This window comes from Numida meleagris, chromosome 6 (genome assembly GCF_002078875.1).
Source record: "Numida meleagris isolate 19003 breed g44 Domestic line chromosome 6, NumMel1.0, whole genome shotgun sequence".
Classification (NCBI taxonomy): Eukaryota; Metazoa; Chordata; class Aves; order Galliformes; family Numididae; genus Numida; species Numida meleagris.
The window spans coordinates 53,088,887-53,109,564 of record NC_034414.1 but is presented as its reverse complement, the minus strand read 5'-3'; the positions used below and the strand labels follow the sequence as shown (position 1 = coordinate 53,109,564).

General features: G+C 47.6%; 1 protein-coding gene across 1 annotated transcript; it reads right to left on the bottom strand.

Annotated features, from left to right (window-relative positions):
• LOC110401316 (inverted formin-2-like) lies at window positions 216-18,625 on the bottom strand. Its single transcript, XM_021402278.1, has 5 exons — window positions 18,507-18,625; window positions 3,289-3,697; window positions 1,652-1,767; window positions 1,008-1,167; window positions 216-253 (listed from the first exon to the last, which is right to left on the bottom strand). The coding sequence occupies exons 2-5, from the start codon at window positions 3,683-3,685 to the stop codon at window positions 216-218; spliced, it is 711 nt and encodes a 236-aa protein (XP_021257953.1). The 5' UTR covers window positions 3,686-3,697; window positions 18,507-18,625.

Here is a 20,678-nt window from a genome sequence, read left to right as displayed (position 1 = left end):
ATGCTATCTGCAACAACAGCTGTCCTCATGACATTGTGGTTGATGAGAGCACCTTAACATTGGCCTAATGTCTCCAGTTCCATGTAACAGGTGCATACCTGTGTGGTTCACTCCACCCGTGTATACCTCACACAACTGAAGACTGCTAAGTATTGAACTTCCACAGCTATGTTACTGTGAATCTCATTTGTAAAAGAAAATTTAAACAGTGATCCCTACCTTAGCTTGTCTAAGATATCCAACAACTGAAGCCCTGGGAGAACAAAAAAAATATATATATTGGCATTAGGACCTTCTTGGCACTGATCTATTATGATCTTTATATAATGTGACTCTCATAAACGCTTTTTACAGAAATAAAAAGTGAAGCTATCCTGGATCTGTCAAAGTGAAGATCACCTGGATCTGTCAAAGTAGGTAGATTCATTTAACTGAAGAGGCTTGCAGCTCATGTCTGCAGCTAAGTGAGCCACTGAGCATCCCCTGGGGTTACAGAGGGACACTGGCACTTCTAGGGAACAAGTCTTCTAATTCCAAAGTAGATGTCTAAAGTAAGTCAGATGAACTGTGAGATCAAATGTCCCTTTTTCTCCACAGAAGGAAATGGAGCCTAGGCTCACCAGCACAGATGTACATATTACCTGTGGTGAATCCAAACTTCATGTCCTTTTATGATGAATTGTAATATAATGAAAAGTGGCCACGAAAGATGGCTGGTTATAAAGATGCGTTTGAGAATATCAAGGGGTGGTGGGATGCTAGAAGAGATCAAAACTATGGGAGAGCAGCAAAGTTAAATACATCTGGCTAAAGAAAGGTTGATGAAGAGAACAGAGAACACACAGACACACATAAAAATAGAACTCCAGCTGCATTATTTGCAGTTTTCATTCCCAGCCCTCTTTAATCACAATACAGATACATCTAAATATAAAGCCACAAAACTGCCCTTTGCTTGGCCATTGATGTTTTTTCTGGAGAAACTTAGGTGCCACAAATACCCTTACCTATGAACTCATTTCGGATCTGTGTTCTTGTTCTTAGGTCTTCTTTCCCCAGTATGATGGCATTGATAGCGCTCAGCAGTGTCACCATGTATGGCACATTATCTGTGTTGGACAGCTCATTCATTATGACACTGAATCGATACTGCTGGTTCTTCACATTCTGTTAGTAACACAAGTGACATTTCTGTTTAGACAGTTCAGTAATGTCTACCTCTTTAGTGCAGGCTCTCAACTAGGGTTACCCTCTTAAAACCACTTTCAATTTACGCATTGGAGCATAAGACAGGAAGATGTAGCAGCATCCTTATCATGGAACAGTGTCTGGTCAGCAGGGGACATCTGTGAAACTTCTCCTGCTTTCTGCTTTCTGCTAACTGATGCACCTACCTGGGCTTGTGACCAGTGAAACCCAAGGATGTGGTACCATGTACCTTGGTACTTCACTAGTGCTTTTCCTGACAGAAAGAACCTTCTTGGTGGTAGTCCTTTGCCCAGAGACAAATCACAGAGTAACGCCTCTGGGCTTCTGCTGGCGAGGCCAAAATTCCTACAAATTCCTCTGTAAATACCTGCCTCTCTTACCAAAATGATGAAAAGTGACCTTCACTCCAAACCCTTTTCTCCTCCTGCAGCTCAAAACTTGCCTTGTAATGGTCCAGGGCATCCAAAGCCAAACCATGGCCATCTGATGAGTAAATGCACAGTGCAGCCAGGAGTTCAAATACTTGCTTTTTCACCATGACATTAGTTGTGTCAAGTGCTGGAGGAGAACAAAATAAAACAAAACGAAAATAGATTTTTAAGAGCGCAAAGTTCTGAATCTCAGTGTCTTCTGCTACAAGGCTTATGGCTAGTGGCAGAAGAAAAAGTGAAAGAGTGCAGCCAATACATGAAAGACAGGAAGAAAAATATCCTCATTTATAGATGTCCCACTCCAATAGCCATGTGTGGTAGTGACTTCTAGTAGGAACAGTAAATGCTAGCTCAGTTAACCCACTGGCTTTTTGGTGCTGCATGTAGCTGTTCACCTATTCCAAGTACCAGTGGAAATGCTGTAACAGCAGCCAAGATCTCAGCACTTGCAGTTACGCATTTTATTTCCAATTTTCACAGGCAAGTGTTTTCTAGAACAGCAGATGAACCATTTTCCCCAATTAATTAATCTTATTTTTAGTACAGAATCACTCAACATGCATATCAAACAGGCCAATTGTTCTCTCCAGTCCTCATGGATTCCCTTTTCTTCCATTACTATCTCTCTCTGAGCCCTTGGAGGTGAGAGGGAATGGATTAGGTTATCTTATTTTTTGTTTATTGGTGCACAAAGAAGCCAGACTGCTGAGAAGCCGAGGATATCCTGTTGTCTTTCACAGTACAATAATGCCAGTTCTGTATTTCACGCTGGTTATGAAAATACAGCATGGAAGAAAAGGAAGAGGACTTGAAAACTGTAGAGAGGAACAAACCATCTTTCAGATTAAATGCATTTTGAAGAGCTATTAATAAGGGTATCTGGGTGCAGCTGTGATCTCAGCTCTGTGGAGCAACGCAGAAGTTATCCTCCCAGCCCCACTGTCAAGAAGTGCTGTACAAGCAAGCCCTAGGAGATGCCCTGAGAAGTTTCCTACCAAATGAATGGCAGGAAACGTTGAATGGTGTTATATGCCATTTTCTAGAAGGAAAAGACTGGGCAACATGGAAAATGGACTCTCTTATTGTAGAATAGTTTGAGTTGGAAGGGACCTTTGAAGGCCATCTAGTCCAACCTCCCTGCAATGCACAGACACCAGATCAATCAAATGCTCAGAGCCCCATCCAGCCTGACCTTGAGTGTCTCCAGAGATGGGGCACCAACCACCTCCATGGCCAACCTTGAGTCTAAAGGACCTCTTGAGTCTAAACAATTGCACTCTCCCTCTTCTTCAGAGGCTATGAGTCTCCAAGCTCTTTTAATGTCTCTCCTTCTGCTTTTGGGCCTCACAAGGACTAATAGCAAGTATCTGCTGAGAAGCTGGGTTCTGGACTTCTCATGACCATGTATGGCTAAGGCAGTGCTTATTCCCAGCTTCTCATCAACTATGAAGACATCTGTGCAAAAATGAGCCCATCTATATGGCATTAAGTGGCAAAAGCAATACCATTTCAGAACACGCTTATTTTTAAGAGAAATTAATTTCATTAATTAGTTGCAATCAACAACTTCCAAGAAGCCCAGTGCAGGGCAGGAGGATAAGCAACAGAAAAAGCCCACACTCTGCGTGGCAAGAAGATGTCTCCTCACCTTGGAAGAGTTTTCTGACGTAGCCCTCGTTGCTCACAATGTATTCAATGCCCCTGCGGGAGTTCATGACTGCCCTCACACAGTTAATGCAGGTGAGCTGTAGCAAGGCATCGGAAATCCTGGCCACCCCTCTGCCAGACAGCCTGTCCAGAGCCTCCAGGAGGAGGTCCAATCCGCAGAGCTCCAGGAACTGGACCATCCAAGCATCGTCACTGTTCTCCAGACGCTTCTTCAGCCCGGAGTAGTTCACCACCGATGGCATTTGCAGGAGGCGGATGCACAGCTCTGGCTCTGCATTTTCCAGGTTGGCCTCTGACTGGTCGGTATCCTGGGGCCCGAGTTTCTCCTTCAGGGCAGCCCATTTCTTGTGGGCACCTTCCTTTTTGATTGACATCATGAACTGTTTGTCCTGAAAGAAAAAGAAAAGACAATATGAGAAGTCCATTTAGACTGAGTACCAACCCCACAGCAGCAATGTTTTTCTCATAGGGTCAGGACTTAAAGCACAACCGCAGAAGGTTCCTGCTCCTATGCCAGCTCTCCAGCATGCCAGGCACACACTGGAACCAGTCCTCTGTTGAAGAAACTAAATACATCCCCTCCTTAATGACACATATTATATTCAGGCCCTGAAAACTCTGTAAAGAGACTTTTAGCACATCTAAGTCAGTAAATACAGCTTTAAGTAGCCAATTTCCACCAGTCAATAGCCACTACCTATTTTGTGCAGTGAAAGGATAATGTTGGAAGCAGCATTATCAGCTCTGAACTCCTTTTGCCCATTAAACCACTTTGAAATCTCATTGCAGTGGAAATGCTGTGCAGTTTCTAAGTATTTGTAATGAGATGTAGAAGTCATTTGAGCATATCCTGTTCATATAAGCATCCAATTACCCTGTTTTTTTTTGTTTTTTTTTTTTGCTTTTGTTTCTTTTGAATGATGCAGAGGTTAATTTTATAATGCACACTTAATCTCTTCCCATCTGCTGTTGCAGCAAATACGTTCGCTAAATGTGGTGCTTGTGTATGCGAATGTGAGACCCCAACAAGCTGCAAGCAGAGAGACTGCAGGGAAAGGCTATTAAAACAGCAGTACAGCTTTTTGAAGATGAAGCACATCCTTTCAAGGTCCATCTCCTATGGTCTGTCTCAGCAGCAAGGAGAGCGAGGAGTTGATTCATCACAGAGAAAGATCAAAGCCCAGTCAAATTAACCCTTTATGCTAGACTTAATGTTTGAACTAGGATCCTCATTTTTCAGATCCTCAGTGATTTAGGCAAGTCATTTTCAAAACGAAATGCAATAATTTTAAAGATGAATTACTATCAGAGTGGACAGTTCTTCCACAGAAGGAGGACAAACCTGGGGCTGGCCTGTGTGCCCCAAAGCCAACCTTTAATGCTTCCTCCTTCCCTGCCATGCCATCATCACCTTGGCTTCCCTGGGTTGGTGAGCCCACATGGAGACACCAAAATAACCTAGGAGCCATTTGTCCCCAAAATGCAGCATCTGGTAGACTGAAGGATTACAGGAGAATCTTGCCCTCCATTACCAAATCCAGCACAAGGACTTCTAGCTATGAAGCCAAAATGTTTGCTTACTCATTTACAATAGGCTTGAGAGCATGATGTTATGGACTTAAACATGGCTTTTGGATGGATGCAAGGTGAGGTGGGATGGGATATCTGAGATATCTCAAACAGTTCCCTCAGGGCAAAGTGTTGGGAAATACTTCTTGGCAGGACACCTCAAATCACAGCTCACAGCATTAAAGGCTGTGTTGAGGTAGGGTCAGAGGGATATAGAGTTGGCTGGATACGGTCACAGAAAATCCTAACACACTTCTTGAGCTCTGGAGAAACGTTATTGCAGAGGGGAAGTTCTTGGCCAAGCACCCAGATGGCAATGGCCATGACTGAAAAACGTGAGACTGTGAATATATCATCTGAGAACATACTGTACAGCTAATAAGTAATAAAAACGGCCATTAAAGAAAAAAAAAATAACAACTGTCCTGCCAAAGTATAGGCTTGAGTTTCTAAGATCATCATCAGTGTCTGCAGACCACAGCCTACTCACTCCTCATTCTTGGCTAAAGTCTCACTGGATTTAGTCACCTTCAGCTCCTCCTCTACCCCAGCTCAGGAATTCAGGCTAGGCACAATGCAAAGAAGAACAGAAATCCTCTCTGTCCAGAAGGAGGGAGGCAAAGTCTCCTGCCCCCAGGGGTCCTCTTCCAAAACCTGTTGGGCCAAGCCCATGCTCTCAGCCCCATCACCACCCCAATGCCCTGGGTGGGACCTGTCCCTCCTCTTGGCTCAGCTGGAGCCCATGCTCTTTGCTCTCCCCAGAGTGAAAGTGTGCACCAACACCAAGTAGAGAATCTGGTTGCACAGCTGCTGACTGCGAGCTTCTCTCTTTCAGTGACTTCAGTGACTTTTCAGTGACTATAAAAATACTCAATAAATCACCTTTTTATTTGCATATGACTAAACCTTTCATATCAAACCAGATAACATAGCGGGCTGGTTTGTTTCTCCATGTTGGACAAATACATCTTTATATACAGTATCAGTGACAGGAAGTCAGAGAGATTGTAATAGGATTATTGACCTTAAGTTTTGCTGATTTCTGAAAATTAAGCTAACCCGGTGCAACAGGAGACAGGAAATACCAACAGCGCATCCTGTTTGTCAGCGGAGTTGTTCTAAATCATCCTTTCCTCCCCAGCTGCTCCACACAGATGTGAAGAGATGAGAAGCAAACCAGGCAGGTAAATTTTGGAGCAGCAAAGGCTTGAGCTGTTATGCATTGAGCTGAACAAATTTGATTGATTAAATATTCTCTCCCTCAGAGTGTATTCCTTTTTTGTGGGGAAGAAGAAAAAAGAGACTGCTAATATATATAACTGTAAAAAATGAAATTAATTAAATAGGAGCTGTGCTACATAAATGGAAAGAAAACAAATATGGAGACTGCAGCACAATTCTGCAGATGGTGTGATAAATCTGTTTACAAACATGGATATGAGTGATATATTATGAATGCAGCATCTTCCCCTGTTTTCCATGAAGCACAGTATTGTGAAGCTGCTCAGCTCCATCCTCAGAGGGCTGCTGGCTTCACCTTTCATCTCTGACCACAGGAGCTTACCAGCAGGTAAATGATGGCCATGGATTGAGACAGATATAAGATTAAAATGGATTGCAATGCAATAGTGGAAGCGATGTCCCCAGCCTCTGGCTGGCAGCACAGTGCCCTCCCCAGCTGCACCCTCAGTACAGCATAGGTGCTGCTCCCTCACAGATGTCCTGATGCCATCCCTGCTCCCTGCACTGGGACACCCACAGCTCACGCTGGGATAAAAGCAGCGCCCTGCTGATCTTGCTTCTCATCTTCAGAGCTGGGTTAGACCTGGTGGGGAATAATGCCTGCAGAAGTCTGAATGCAAAAGTACTCCCAAGCAGTCAAATTTGAGGAGAGTCATCATAAATACTCATCCCCTTGCTCCTGGCAGCAGAAATACTGCAGTTCGCAGTGCTAACTGTTTGGATCTGTTTGCAAAGCCATGATGCTCCCTGCTTCCATTCAGCCTGGTTCTTTAAACTTTCCTCTTCCTTTCCTTCTGAATCAGATGCTTCTCTGCAGCGCTGTGTGCCCCTCTCTCCTCCAAGTAAAAGCCAGCTCCCCAGGAGATGACATCTGTGGGGGATAAATCAGGGCATGTTGATACTTTCTCCACCCTGAGATGCTGGGGAGAACAGAGCTGCACAGCACAGCTTTCAGTCTCGATTATTACACGCCTCCAGGATGCCATGGATCACAGCAAGGACCTGGGAGGACAGGAAAAGGATGATTTTTCAGGACAGCTTGATAGAACTGGGTGAGAAGGAAAGTGAGAAAAGTTACAGATTCAGAATCACTTGGATTTTCTGGAAGCAGACGCAATACCCATTCTGCCAGACGCAGGGATGCCATTGGGATGAGAATGCCTTTTGAGGAGGGCAGACTTCATGCACTGCCATCATTAAAATCACAGCTCTTCACTTCTCTCAGTGAGGCTGCTGCACACCCTTGGCCCTAAGAAAAGCTCTTTTGGGGCTGCTCAGCCCCTCCCTCCCTTCTGTGCCTGTTCCTGATGCTGGAGAGGCTGCTGTGCTTGGCTGCCTGCTAATGATAGGTTTTGCTTCTGAGTAGTTCCAGTTTTCACTCCACTGCTGGGAATACGCAGAGCCTTTGTATTTTGCAACACGTCAGTCTACTCAGTCACTATAAAGAAACAACATCCCGGCTCTGCATTTCCAAAAACACTTCAGAAAGCCTGATGGGTTTGTTCCTCCTCCTGCTTTCATGTGCACTATTGTGTTTTCCTGTGCGGTGTCTGAGCAGCTTGGTGCACACCAACTAATGAAATCATCCTCCCACATGCTGAAAGAGGGGGGAGACTCTATTTTAGACACAGTTTGGTCCCTGGTGCGGGCCCATTGCTGTTAGTACGAATGAGAGGGGCTCATGTTAAGAATCTGGTGGGAAATTGAGTCATGCCAGCCAGAGGCAAGATCTGCACAACAGAGGTGGTGGATGTCCCATCCTTGGAGGCACTCAAGGTCAGGCTGGATGGGGCTCTGAGCACCTGATGGAGCTGTAGGTGTCCCTGTTGACTGCAGGGGAGTTGGACCAGATGGCCTTTAAGGGTCCCTTCCAACTCAAATGATTCTATGATTCTCTCTCCTGGCCAGATATAAGCTACAGTATCATGTGATACCTTGCACAAACAAGTGGTTACCACGTTCACTCAAAATGGATTAGCAATGATGGGGTTAAGCCAGGATTAACTACACTAGTAAAAAATAATCACCTGTGCCTGCTTCCTCCCCGGCAAACAAACAAGTAAATAAATCATTAGGCTGCTGCAGGAACCACACACAAATCACAATCAAGTGAGATGCTCAAGGATGTTTGTGATAGGATCTTCAGAGCCACTGAAAGTCTTATTTATATTTAAAGCTTGCTCTAGCTTAGATTAAAATGAGTTTAAGAAGAGTTACAACAGTAACACTGTCTGAAGATGCTTGGTAACCTATTATTATGCCTTATCCTGGCAAGCCAGGTCTAAAAGAAATCAGTGCAACAGTCAGAAATGGCCACTGCTACTGAGGAAACACAGCCAGAATCAACACCCAATCCTCCCCTTAACAGCCAAACCAATTTTAAAAGCTTTCCCAGGCAGATGAGAGCCCTGCAGCATCCTAACCTGGTACCACAGGTTTTGGGTCAGTGATGCTGCGTGGCAGCCTGCACCCATCCCATGCACACAGGGGATGTGCTCCCTCCTGCACTGGGCACAACCCACAGAACCCACAGCATGATGCTGTATCCCATTACCAGGGCTTCCTCATGGCATCCCGACTCTTGTCCAGGTCCCAAGGAACACCTGCTGGGCCCTATGGCATGTCTGGGGCCACCACAGCTCCTGTCCCAGCAGTGCCAGCGCCATTTGGCATTTTAGAATGCGATTTATGAGGATGATTTGGGGCCCACATGAGAGGCAGAAACTGTTACCCAGCAACATGCAAAGTGCAGTAGTAACTTTCTAAGATTCTCACGGTTCACTCGCAGTGGGAAGCTGTCAAACAAACAGATACTACAAGAGCCAAAAACCTTCTGCAATTGCTTTTTTTTTTTTCTTTTAAACACCTCCACAGGAAACCAAGAGGACAGAAAAATGAATTCCTACCTTGGAGCTGGAGCCAAATTATTCTCCGGTCTCTCTCACCCAAAAGGATCCTCTCCAAACAGCCCTGAGAGCCCTCAGCTCATGTTCTCTGCCAAGCAGGCCTCAGCCATTAAGGTCTAAATCCTCAAAGTAGTGACTGTCTGCAAATCACACGCTACAAGAAAGTTCAACAGGATGTCAGCATTTAATAATATGTAAATACCAGTCTGCCAAATGGTGCAAGCAAATAACTTTTCTGTAGCCTCCAGGAAAGGCATTTGCATGTCGTTTGTCAACGCTTTCATTCACTCTGTGCTGGTGACTGGGATTTGCGTGCAGTCCCTGGGCTCTAAACAAAAGATGTGGGGTGACTCAGAGCAGGAAAATGATCTGGCAAAGGGTAAAACAAACAAACAAATAAATAAATAAAACTGGAAAAGAGGAAGAAAGTTGGCCAAGGTGGGATGGAGTTGGCCAGAGTGGGATGGATGGAGAGCCATCCTTGTCCCCACCCTTGATGGCTGCAAGGCTTTGTGGCATTGGGTCCTATAGCACTGCAAAGTCATCAAGGTGTTGGAGGTGCTGGTAGGGCCAGGACTGCATAACCCGGGGGTGATGTCTCCAGTGGAGCTGTCCACCCAGCAGACATCATTCCACGTCAGGGATGTGGCTTTAGGAATGCTGCTTGTTCCAGGCACTCCTATGCCCCTGCACCTCAGCTTGGCCTGAGCTCAAGAAGGCTCTGAGGATTTTAATAACTCATTTTAATAGAAAATCTTTTCTGTTGCACTTCTGGTTGGGTTTTCACAGAGCTGTGAAATGGCTGGATTCACCCTCTTGGGAGGTGCTTGCCGAGAGCTGGCTGTTACTGAGTTGTGAATATTTCAGCACAGCCCATGTTGGCATCAGCCTGCTGCCTGGCTTGTGGCAGCCATTACACTTCAGATGCTGTTTTTTCTCCCTCCACGGGGCCTCCAACCAGAATAAATCACCCACAGGATGAAGTTCCCTGCCCTAACGGAGAAACTCAGTGCTTGTGTCCAGGAGCACTGCTGCACCAGTTCTGGCTGCATCAGAAATGAATCACAGAGTGGTTTGGGTTGGAAGGGACCTCAAAGATCACCTAGTTCCAGCCCCTTGCCGTGGGCAGGTTGCCAACCACTACGTCAGTCACCAGATCAGGCTGCCCAGGGCCCCATCCAACCCAGCCCTGGAATACACCAATCCTCCTGTCCCTAGGTTCAAATCCAGCTCACTTTAAGGGAAGCCTTTGCCCTGTGCTTTCTAACTAAGGCAGTTTCGCTGTAACAATTCAATGCCAAGGAAATGACTTAGCATAGTTCTCCATCCCGCTGTAGGAAGCACTACAGTCCAAGATAAACATTGCTCCGTGATGGCTTTTACAACAGCACATGAGTTTCACTTCACTGTGCACTCCTGAGGCGCAGCTCCCAGCCCTCCCATCATGGGGTGGATGCACAGTGGGGTTCCAGAGAAGAAGGAAGACAATAATCCTGCAGGAAAGGCTTGCTGGTGCTACAAAACCCTGTTCTGGCAGCCAAGGGAAGGAATTTACAGGGCTATCAGCTGCCATCAGGTTTGTCTGAACTCTGGACCTGCAAGATATGCCAGAAATGTTTGTTCTCTGAAAGGCTGCACTGACTCCCAAGTAAAAAAAATAATAATAATAATAATAAAAAAGAGAGCAGAAGCAGTGAAATCAGGCTAAAAAGCAGAAAAGCAGCCCCATAGCTGCAGGCCCTCTGCAGGCCCCCAGTACAGGAACAGTTCTGGCAATGGGGAGTAGCTCTCTGCAACCACTTGTTGGGTGCCACAGCAAAGGCAGGTGAATGGGCATGTGTTTGTGGGGTCTCTGGAGGAAAATGAAGGTGCCAGGAAGAAATGCAGATAATTTGATATCAGCATCTGTCCTATGTATGGTGATCCGCATGGCACAGGGGACAGGCAGGTCCAGAGTTGCTGTGGGGGCAGATGTTGGGGAGGACATCTCAGCACCCTCACAGGGGGCTGCTCCCTCTTCTGCCAGCTGAATTCTCTTCTCAGAGATTGAACGGATTTTACCTCCAGCCCTCAAATCACCGACCTCTAGCTGCCTTTCTGCTAAATACATCACTGAAGTTGATGGTAAAGGGGGAAAAAAAAAAAGGCCTTTTGAAGAAAGTATCTATCTGACAGATACTTCAGATAATGAAAATAAAGGACCATGCTGCTGCCAGCACATGCATATTTCCTGGAACATAGTATCTAATGGGATAGATTTATTTTAAATGTCAAAAACATTTGGTCCACATTTCTTCTAGGAAGTTCCTATAACAAAACACATCCTGTTTTGGGCAGGGTGCTTTCAGCTGGGGAAACGCCATGAACTCCATGCTTCACTGAGCAGGAGATGACCACATTTTCTGCAAAATCAATCAATCAATCAATCAATCAATCAATCAATCAACCCTGCATCAGCAGTTTTACCCAAAGCAAACGGCACAGACCCATGCATGGGTCTCTACAGGATGCATGCGCTCACACTGGCTACATCTTCAGCTTCTTTATCTTGCACACATGCGTTGCAGTGCATGAGGAGGAAGAGAAGAGCTCTGCAGGAGGTTGCACGCACCACTGAGCCAAAAAGCTGCTCAGATCCATGTTGAGGTCTGAGGACATCCACTGAAAAAAGCTACAGGGACAACAGAAGGGCCCTTGAAGAGCCTGCGTTTCTCCAGCTGCTCCCCAAACAGGCTGCAAATGTGACTCCTTCCTAAGGAGACTTGGCTTTTCCACTTGAACCGCCAATGATCCATGTGGCTGGCATCGCAGTGAGCCATCAGCTCGAGAGCAAACAGCCTGAGTGCTTTTGTTTTGATAAGGCTGATCGCAGCCAGGATTCCTAATGGCACTGCGAGATACACACAGCACACATTAAGGAGATTGGCCCCAGGTACCTGCCCGGGAGCTGTATGGCTGTAGGTGTTACTAAGAGCAACCAGAGAACATGCCCTGGTGCTAATTCCAAAATTCAAGCATTTGAGGCATTTGAAACAAATTTGTGAATAGAGCAGGAGACTGGCTTAGCATTATTTCAAAGCTAATCACTCCAAACATCCCTTCAGACTATTTTCTTCACTGCTTGGTGAAAAAGTTTGAAGTCTCTTTTGTAAGCAGTAATCAGTGCACAGAGTGGCTTAACCTCTTATTGCTATACAGCACTGTTTTAAGAGGAACTAAAGCTATCCCTCCTAAAAACTCCTATTCCAGTTCTAAGTCACATTCCTGTAATTAATATGAAGAGATTTTAAGATGCTCCAGCCACGTGGAGGTTTATGATGAGATATTCTCATGCTGGGGACAAAATAGTCCCATGATATATTTTACCATAATAACATAACCAGGTATAACATAAATGTAGGGTATCTTACGTTAACACTTTCTTCAATGGTCCTTCCAAGTTGGGACCTTCTATGATCTCTTTTAGTGTTTCTTATGCAACCATTTAAAACACTTCAGAAACAAGGTGATGATACCGGTGTTTTTTTCTTTGCAAAGAAATCATAGAATCACAGAATCATAAAGGTTGGAAAAGACCACTAAGATCATCCAGTCCAACCCCAGCCCACCCCCACCATGCCCACTGACCATGTCCCTCAGTGCCACATCTCCACGGTTCCTGAACACCTCCAGGGACAGTGACTCCTCCACCTCCCTGGGCAGCCTGTGCCAGTGCATCAACACTCTTTCTGGTAGATAAATACACAACTAATGTTAGGATATCATTTTATATGTAATTCATCTCTGCAAGGCTTGCTCCCACACTTGTTTACAGGTGTTACAAGAATGGGGATTTGGGAACTGCAGGCTTGTAAAACAATTCAGTGTTGCCATAGTCTTTTGCCGTGCCTTCCTCCCAGCTAAATAGAGGTCATGTATAGGGCTTGGGCATGGCTGTGTGAGTTCAGTGCACTCCCAGTAATGGAAATAACAAAACCCAGAATTTATCCCCAGGCTTCTAAAAGAAACCTCAGGAACTGGAAAAACACAAAATAACTCCTGAATATTGGACAGCTTGTTCTGAAATTTGGAGCTACAGTGCATCAGCGCATAAACAGCACATGGAGCCAAGCAGGCTGGGGAGCAGCCGGCGGAGGAAGCGGCGGTGCAGCTTGGCCAGGCTTCGTCTGCTTGGGGAGCCGAGTGCCACATCGCTGTGATGTAAAGCAGAAGGGAAACAAGTCATGAATGTACATCAGCGAATAAAAACATTCGCTCCCAGGCTCACCTCGGCGGCAAGCTCAAGTTTGCACTGTTTGTCACTGAAGTCAGGAGCAAGACATGCTCATGAGCACTTCACAAATTGCAGAGCCCGCTGCTGGTAAATATTGCAACCCACACCTGCTTCTTCCACACAGACCTTTTTACTCAGGCTTGGAATGCTTTTCTTTACCACACTCTGCACGTGGTGTTAAGCTGACCAACTCTAAAGGATTTCTTTTCTTTTAAATAGCGGAAATAATTAATCTGCTTCAGAAAATGAATCAACCCTTCCTGAGCTAGAAGCAGACAAAGGAGGAGACTGTGCACCCTTGGCCACATTAAATAGAGCATAGCCAACAGGGTGAGGGATATTCTCTTGCCCCTCTGCTCCGGTTGGGACACATCTGGAGTACTGTGTGCAGTTCTGGGCTCCCCAGCTCAAGAAAGACAGGGAACTGCTGGAGAGAGTGCAGTGGAAGGTTACTGAGATTACTGGGGCCTGGAACATCTCCTGTATGAGGGAAAGCTGAGGGCCTTGGGGCTGTTCAGCCTGCAGAAGACGGAGAGGGGATCTTGTCAATGCTTATCAATATCTAAAGGGCAAGGACTTGTGTTTCTACCTGAGGCTTCCATCAGGACCTAACGCCAACGCCTCGCTCACTGCTTTCAGAGCACACGGTGTGATGGCTGAGCGGAAACAAAGGAAGATGAGAAGCAGATAGTTTCCAGATAGTAGAAACCAGCACAGCAGAAGCAGCACGAAGATAGCTGCCTTATTAAAAATAATGTGATTTAACTGCCAGAGCAGAGGGTAACAAAGTTATTCCTTAGCTGCATCAACACAAACAGACCTACCAGCCAAACTGAAAATAAATAGGTAAAGAGAATTGATGTCATCCTCTTCTGCTGCCTCGGGCAGGGGAAATAGGGCTGATGCTGCATCTGTGCCCATGTCCCTGCTGCTCTCAGAGCTGGGCAGGAGCACACCCCGTGGCTCCTACTTCGCCTGATCCACGCCAGGGTAAAATCATAAACATCTTCCATTTAAACGAGAACTAAATTTAGGTTTTATAGCCAGGGTACCTCCTTTCCCACACTTTCCTGGAGCTATCCCAGTACAGCTCAAGTTCCCCAGTTCTCCTTGCTCGTTAAAACATGACTCAGCTCTCCCAGCTGGAAGCGCACAGACCCACGTAGCCCCAAGCTGGTCAACAGCAGCGTCCTGTCTTCACTTCTGCATTCACCACTGGCTCGAAGGCAGCAGAATGCTTTGGATAGGGGAGAAGTGAGTGTCACTGAAGCTGTGTATGCTCTAAGCAGCTACACAAACTATCAAATGGAGTTTCTCTTGTGTCTCTTTTGGGAAAGTCCTCCTAGCACAAAGAACTGACTGACAGCAACTGCACAACAGGCTCCAATGGAGCAGCACTGGAAAGAGCAAATGGTTTCTTTGCCTTTAACCATTTTCCCAAATTAATACCACGTAACACTCAATGAGTCAAAATAATGGTCATGGTAAGAATAATAAATGGGAAGTCAATGCTAAATAGCACCACCTGGCGACACCCACTATACCCATACCAAGTAGATTGTGTCACCCTACCAAGATTTGGCAGCTCTTCACTTGCCTTAATTCTTTTATTGGACACAGTGCTGGAACAAGGTCCCCTCTGAAGTGAGCTGCTACTTTCTGGGAGCTTAAAACACCCTGGAGTCCGCTGAGTGACTCAATCCTGGAACCAAAGTGTCACCCACCAAGTCCCAGTCCTGCTGGCTTTGCCCACTCCCCTTTATCAGCTCAGCAGGTTTCCTAGAGTAATACACCACAAAACACTACAGAGCTTTCTGCAAACACATTGCTTGCTTAAGATTCTCATCGATTTGTGGCTTCAGTATTTCCAGCACTGTGAAATGTCAGTGCAGGTATCAAACTACCAGAAATAGCTGAACACCGCTAGTTACATCAAATAGAAAAATCACTGCGCTGTTAAACACAGACCCTCTCTTAAAGATCTCTGCAGACCAGAAGGGATACGGTAACAAAACAGCAGCAAACCTGCCACATTGTACAATCACTTCTAACTGCAGCCACTCCTGCACACCACAGGCGATGACTCAGTAGCTCATGAATTCCACACACCCTATTTGTCTCTACATTCAGTTCCACAAAATCGCCTCCTTGTCTACCGCCAATGACATCTGGTAGCAATGACAAGGCTTGTCTGTTGCTCACTGGTTATTTTTTTCCTAGGAACAGAGAACCAGGCGATACGCAGCATTGACTAGGAACCTTCCTTGCACAAATGCAGTGACCCCTTTTCGCAAAGTGCTCCCATACTGCTCTTTGTTCCCCTCCTTCCATCACGCCTCTGCAGCTGGAATGGGAACGCTATGACAAGACCCACACCTAAGCTTACAACAGCCCTACTAGCAAGGTGTCACCTGCTGGAAGAAGGACAAAGCCAAGGCTCACAACCCGACCTCATTTTCTTCCTTCTCTCAGTTTGGTCTTAGCATCTTGGTTGCCAGCCTGGCACCCAGGCGCTCTCAGTGCAACAAAATAGGGAATTGCCTGCTTGCTCTGTTGTATGTGCATTGCTGAGAAACACTGCAATAATCTTGAGTTTGGTGGATAACACAGAAGGATTAGAATGGATTAGGTCAGAAGCATCTAGTCACACTCGCCCTGAGGCACTGAACATCTTGGGGAGTCTCCCTCCTGAACAAGGTGCACCGGGCTGCAAGGCTGTATAGAGCTGCTGCACAAAATTTAGCCCATTCTCACCTAGTTAGATAAAACAGTGCACACAATGTTACAGTGTTAGCAAATGGAATGCAGATATCTCTTTATGATGGGCTTGTTTGCATCTGCCCACTGTGGCATTTTGCACTGCGTGGAGCTGGATTTGCTCAGCGTCTCTGGGCAATCTTACGAGTTAACTGTGTTGATTCAGTGGGTGCTACTTCCACTGAATCATTATTGCTAGACCTTACTGCAAATAGCAAGAGCAAGGATTTAACTGGGAGCACAGTCTGAGTTCGGATACAAGCCTTGAGACTGGCTGAAGTTCCATGACTTGCTCCAGTTCTATGAGATGGTTTAGTGGTTATGGTGGTGATGGGTTGGCAGTTAGACTAGATGATTTTAGAGGTCATTTCCAACCTTAACGATTCAATTGTTCTGTGAATGCTGTTTGCTGCCTAACCTATTGCATTGCGTTGCTATCCACTGCCCAGTTTCTCCCATCTCATGGCTGGTTATGGTGCAATGGTGGATTAAAAATCCCTCATCAGCAGAATAATTGTTGCAGAAAAAATATATAATTGGAGATATGGAAGTAAATGGTGGGGAAATAGGGACAATATGCAACTTAGTTTGCTCCGATAAGAACAATTTTCTACTCGGTCGCTCTGAGAATTCTATCAGGCGTAGCTGGCACACAAGGAAGGGGTAGAGTTCAGTTTCCAACACCTCTAAAGTGCAGACACCTGCTGCACAGCTCGCAGCAAAGCTGGGAGCCAAGCCACGGAAGGCGAACATTTGCAATAAATAGGGTACATATCTACAGGGAGCAGACAGCCACTCACGTGGAGGGACGCAGTGGTGGGGTCAGCACTGAAAGTGGGGGAGACCCTGTCCTACCCCACATCTCCCTTTACAGAGCTGTCATGAGACAAAGCAGGAAAGTAGGAGAGAGCTGGGAGGAGAGTGCAGCAGCACAGAGCATGGGGATATGCTGTAAAAGTTGGATTGATAGGAGGGCTGGGGCAGGAGGAGGTTTACTGCAATGACTGCTGAGGTGGGATCTATCTCTAGGTGAGGACTCATGGCATGAGTGGTACCCGATGTACCCTGGAGCTCACTTACATCCTTTCAGGAGCCAGACACACAGCATGGGGCTGCTGGGGACCTGCAGCAGCTGGAAGCCTGCTTTATGGGAGCAGGCAAGTCCCAGCTTGTTTGCCACTGCACAGCGCAAAGCAAGCAACTATTTCTGTATTGATAAGAGAGGAAAAGAGCACAAGTAAGAGAACCAAATAATCATAGTGCCAATATAAAGTGAGAGAAAGAAGTAAATTGGAAGAAATACTATATTATCTGTTCAGCAAAGTTCTGAAACGTACCCAGGAGAGTGGGGAGAAACGAACTGCAGCGGTGTGCAATAAAGGCGTAATATCATTTGGTGCCCAATCTGCTGACCTGCCAGGTCCCTTCCTGTCCCACATTCAGATGATTTTTACACAATGGCTCTTGTACAGCATTCACATTTTTGAAGCAAAATTCTTGGACAGCAGCCTGGAAGGGGATTATTCACTTAGAACAGCACCAAAAGGCATTACCCAGGCTCCCAAATGCCTGCAGCTCCCTGACTCCACCTCAACTTTGGCAGCTGCATAGTGGAAAACCAAACTTATGGGGATGGAAGAGAAAATGGGATTAGCATCCAGAGAGTTCAGGCCGTGAGCAAGCTCCATAGAATGGCTGTGACCTTACTGTGACTCGGCTGACTCCAACTTTTCTTCATAACCGACTTCAGTCAGAAGTTCCCCCACAGACAGCCGGGCAAGAAGCACAGCCTGCAGTGTTTGCTCAAAGCAATTCCCCAGCCTCAGCAGCCTGATGCACGGCTCGCAGCACTGTGGGCACAGCTTTGGGGCACTTCTCGCAGATCAGAATACCCCAGTACGCCTCCCCCGCCCCCAGCCTCTGGAATTCAGCTCCCGGAGCTGATGTTGCAAGAAACCACTTCATCAGCGCAGAGCTGTTGAGCAAAAGGGAGGACGTGGAGGGAAGTATGTACAGCCGGGCAGGACTTGGGAGACCTTGCCCTAAATCTGAAGAATGTTTCAAGATAAAAGCCGAAACCCGGGGCGGACAGCGGCTGTCCGCAGCCCCAGCGGACCGCAGCTCGCACCTGCTGCATTCCGGACCAACCAACCCATCGCAGCGCTGCGACCGGCCCGTGCCGCCGCCTCCCCGCTCCATCACCGGCGGTGCATGGCACAGGGCACCGCACCCCGCGCCGCGTCCCACCCCCGCGCAGCGCCGTCGCACTTGAGGCTCCCCCGCGGCTGAGCGATGCCTCCGACCGGGCACGGAGGGCTTTCCCCTCGCACCGCCTTGCTCACAGCCTGGGAGAAGGACCCCCGGCCGTGCTGCAATCCACGGAGGGGGAATTTCAACTCAGCTCCTCCCGCTGGCTCCTACCGAGCATCCCCCCGGTCCCGATGCCCTTACCGCAGCGGTCTCCTGCGGCCGGCGGGCGCGCAGCCTGCAGCGGGAACACAACGTCCGCCGGAGCCCGCACCCGCCGGGCTCTGCCCGTCCGCCCGCCCGCGGCGGCCGCGCCCGGTTTAGGGGCGGGGCGGGGGCGGGGCGACGAAGGGGGGCTCGGCTGCGGTCCTGGTGGGGAAGTTTGTGAAGGCTGAGCCCCCCCACCCTGGCCCTGCTCGCGGCCGGGACTGAGACGCGAGTCGGGTGCTTCGGGCAGCGAGCCTGTGTGCCAGTCTGTGCTGCTGGGCTGCTTCCTTGCTAGCGTTGTAGAAAGAGGACAGGGGTGTCTTTGCCTTTAGAGTCATGGAATCATAGAATGGTTTGGGTTGGAAGGGATCTTCGGTGCTGGGACCTGTCCTCTTCAATGTCTTTATTGATGACCTGGATGAGGGCATTGAGAAGCACCCTCAGTAAGTTTGCAGACGACACCAAGCTGGCAGGAAGTGTCAATCTGCCTGGGGGTGGAGAGGCCCTACAGAGAGATCTGGACAGGCTGGATCTCTGGGCTGAAGCCAATGGGATGAGGTTCAACAAGACCAAGTGCCGGGTCCTGCACTTTGGCCACAACAACCCCAGGCAACGCTACAGGCTTGGGCAGAGTGGCTGGAAGGTTGTGTAGAGGAAACGGACCTGGGGGTATTGGTCGATGCTCGGCTGAGCATGAGCCAGCAGTGTGCCCAGGTGGCCAAGAAGGCCAATGGCATCCTGGCTTGTATCAGAAATAGTGTTGCCAGTAGAAGCAGGGAAGTCATTCTCCCTCTGTACTCAGCCCTAGTGAGGCCGCACCTCGAGTACTGTGTCCAGTTTTGAGCTCCTCTCTGCAAGAAAGACATTGAGGCCCTGGAGCGTGTTCAGAGGAGGGCAACAAAGCTGGTGAGGGGTCTGGAGCACAGGCCTTATGAGGAGCGGCTGAGGGAGCTGGGATTGTTCAGTCTGGAGAAGATGAGGCTCAGGGGGGACCTTATCGCTCTCTATAACTACCTGAAGGGAGGTTGTAGTGAGCTGGGGGTCGGCCTCTTCTCTCTTGTAACTAGTGACAGGACGAGGGGGAATGGCCTCAAGTTGCACCAGGGGAGATTTAGGCTGGACATTAGGAAACACTACTTTTCTGAAAGAGTGGTTAGGCACTGGAATGGGCTGCCCAGGGAGGTGGTTGAGTCACCGTCCCTGGAGGTGTTCAAGAAACATTTAGATATAGTGTTGACAGACATGGTTTAGTGGGGTTATTGGTGGTAGGTGGATGGTTGGACTGGATGATCTTGTAGGTCCAACCTAGCTAGTTCTATGATTCTATGATCTTAAAGCCCACCCAGCTCCAACCCCCTGCTGTGGGCTGGTTGCCTCCCACCAGCTCAGGCTGCCCAGGACCCCATCCAGCCTGGCCTTGGGCACCTCCAGGGATGGGGCACCCACAGCCCTCTGGGCAGCAGTGCCAGGGCCTCACTGCCCTCTGAGTAAAGAATTTCTTCCTTATATTTAATCTAAACCCACCCTCCTACAGTTTAAAGTCATCCTCTGTTGTTCTGTCACTATCAGAACATGCAAAATGTTGATCTCCCTCCTTTTTATAAGCTCCCTTTATACTAGAAGGCTGCAGTTAGGTCATAGAATCATAGAATCATTTGAGTTGGAAGGAACCATTAAAGATATCTAGTCCAACTCCCCAGTAATGAACAAGGACATCTACAGCTCGACCAGGTGCTCAGAGCCCCGTCCAGCCTGACCTTGGGTGTCTCCAGGGGCTGGGCATCCACCACCTCCCTGGGCAACCTGTGCCAGTGCCTCACCACCTTCACTGTAAAAAAACATTTTCCTTAGAGGGAGTTTAAATCTCCCTCTTTAAGTATGAAACCATTTCCCCTTGTCTCATCACAAGAGACCCTGCAGGAGAGTCTGTCCCCTCCTTTCATACAGCCCCCTTTAGATACTGAAAGGCTGCTCTCAGGTCTCCCTGGAGCCCTCTCTTCTCCAGGCTGAACAGCCCCAGCTCCCCCAGCCTTAACAAAGTGCTTCAGCTCTGCAGATGAGTGGTGTAGTGCTGGAGCTAAGCCTATGTGTTATCAGCCAAGTGGGGAGAGTTTGGTGTCAAAGATCCTTTCCCTTTGTAGGTTGGGATGCTGCCTCCTGTAGCGTCTC

Coding starts and splice junctions, on each gene's coding strand:
- LOC110401316 (XM_021402278.1), bottom strand. CDS start 3,685: ATGATGTCAATCAAAAAGGAAGGTGCCCACAAGAAATGGGCTGCCCTG. Junction 1,168..1,651: donor ATGCCCTGGACCATTACAAG/GCAAGTTTTGAG, acceptor TGTTACTAACAG/AATGTGAAGAACCAGCAGTA. Junction 254..1,007: donor GATCCGAAATGAGTTCATAG/GTAAGGGTATTT, acceptor TTGTTCTCCCAG/GGCTTCAGTTGTTGGATATC.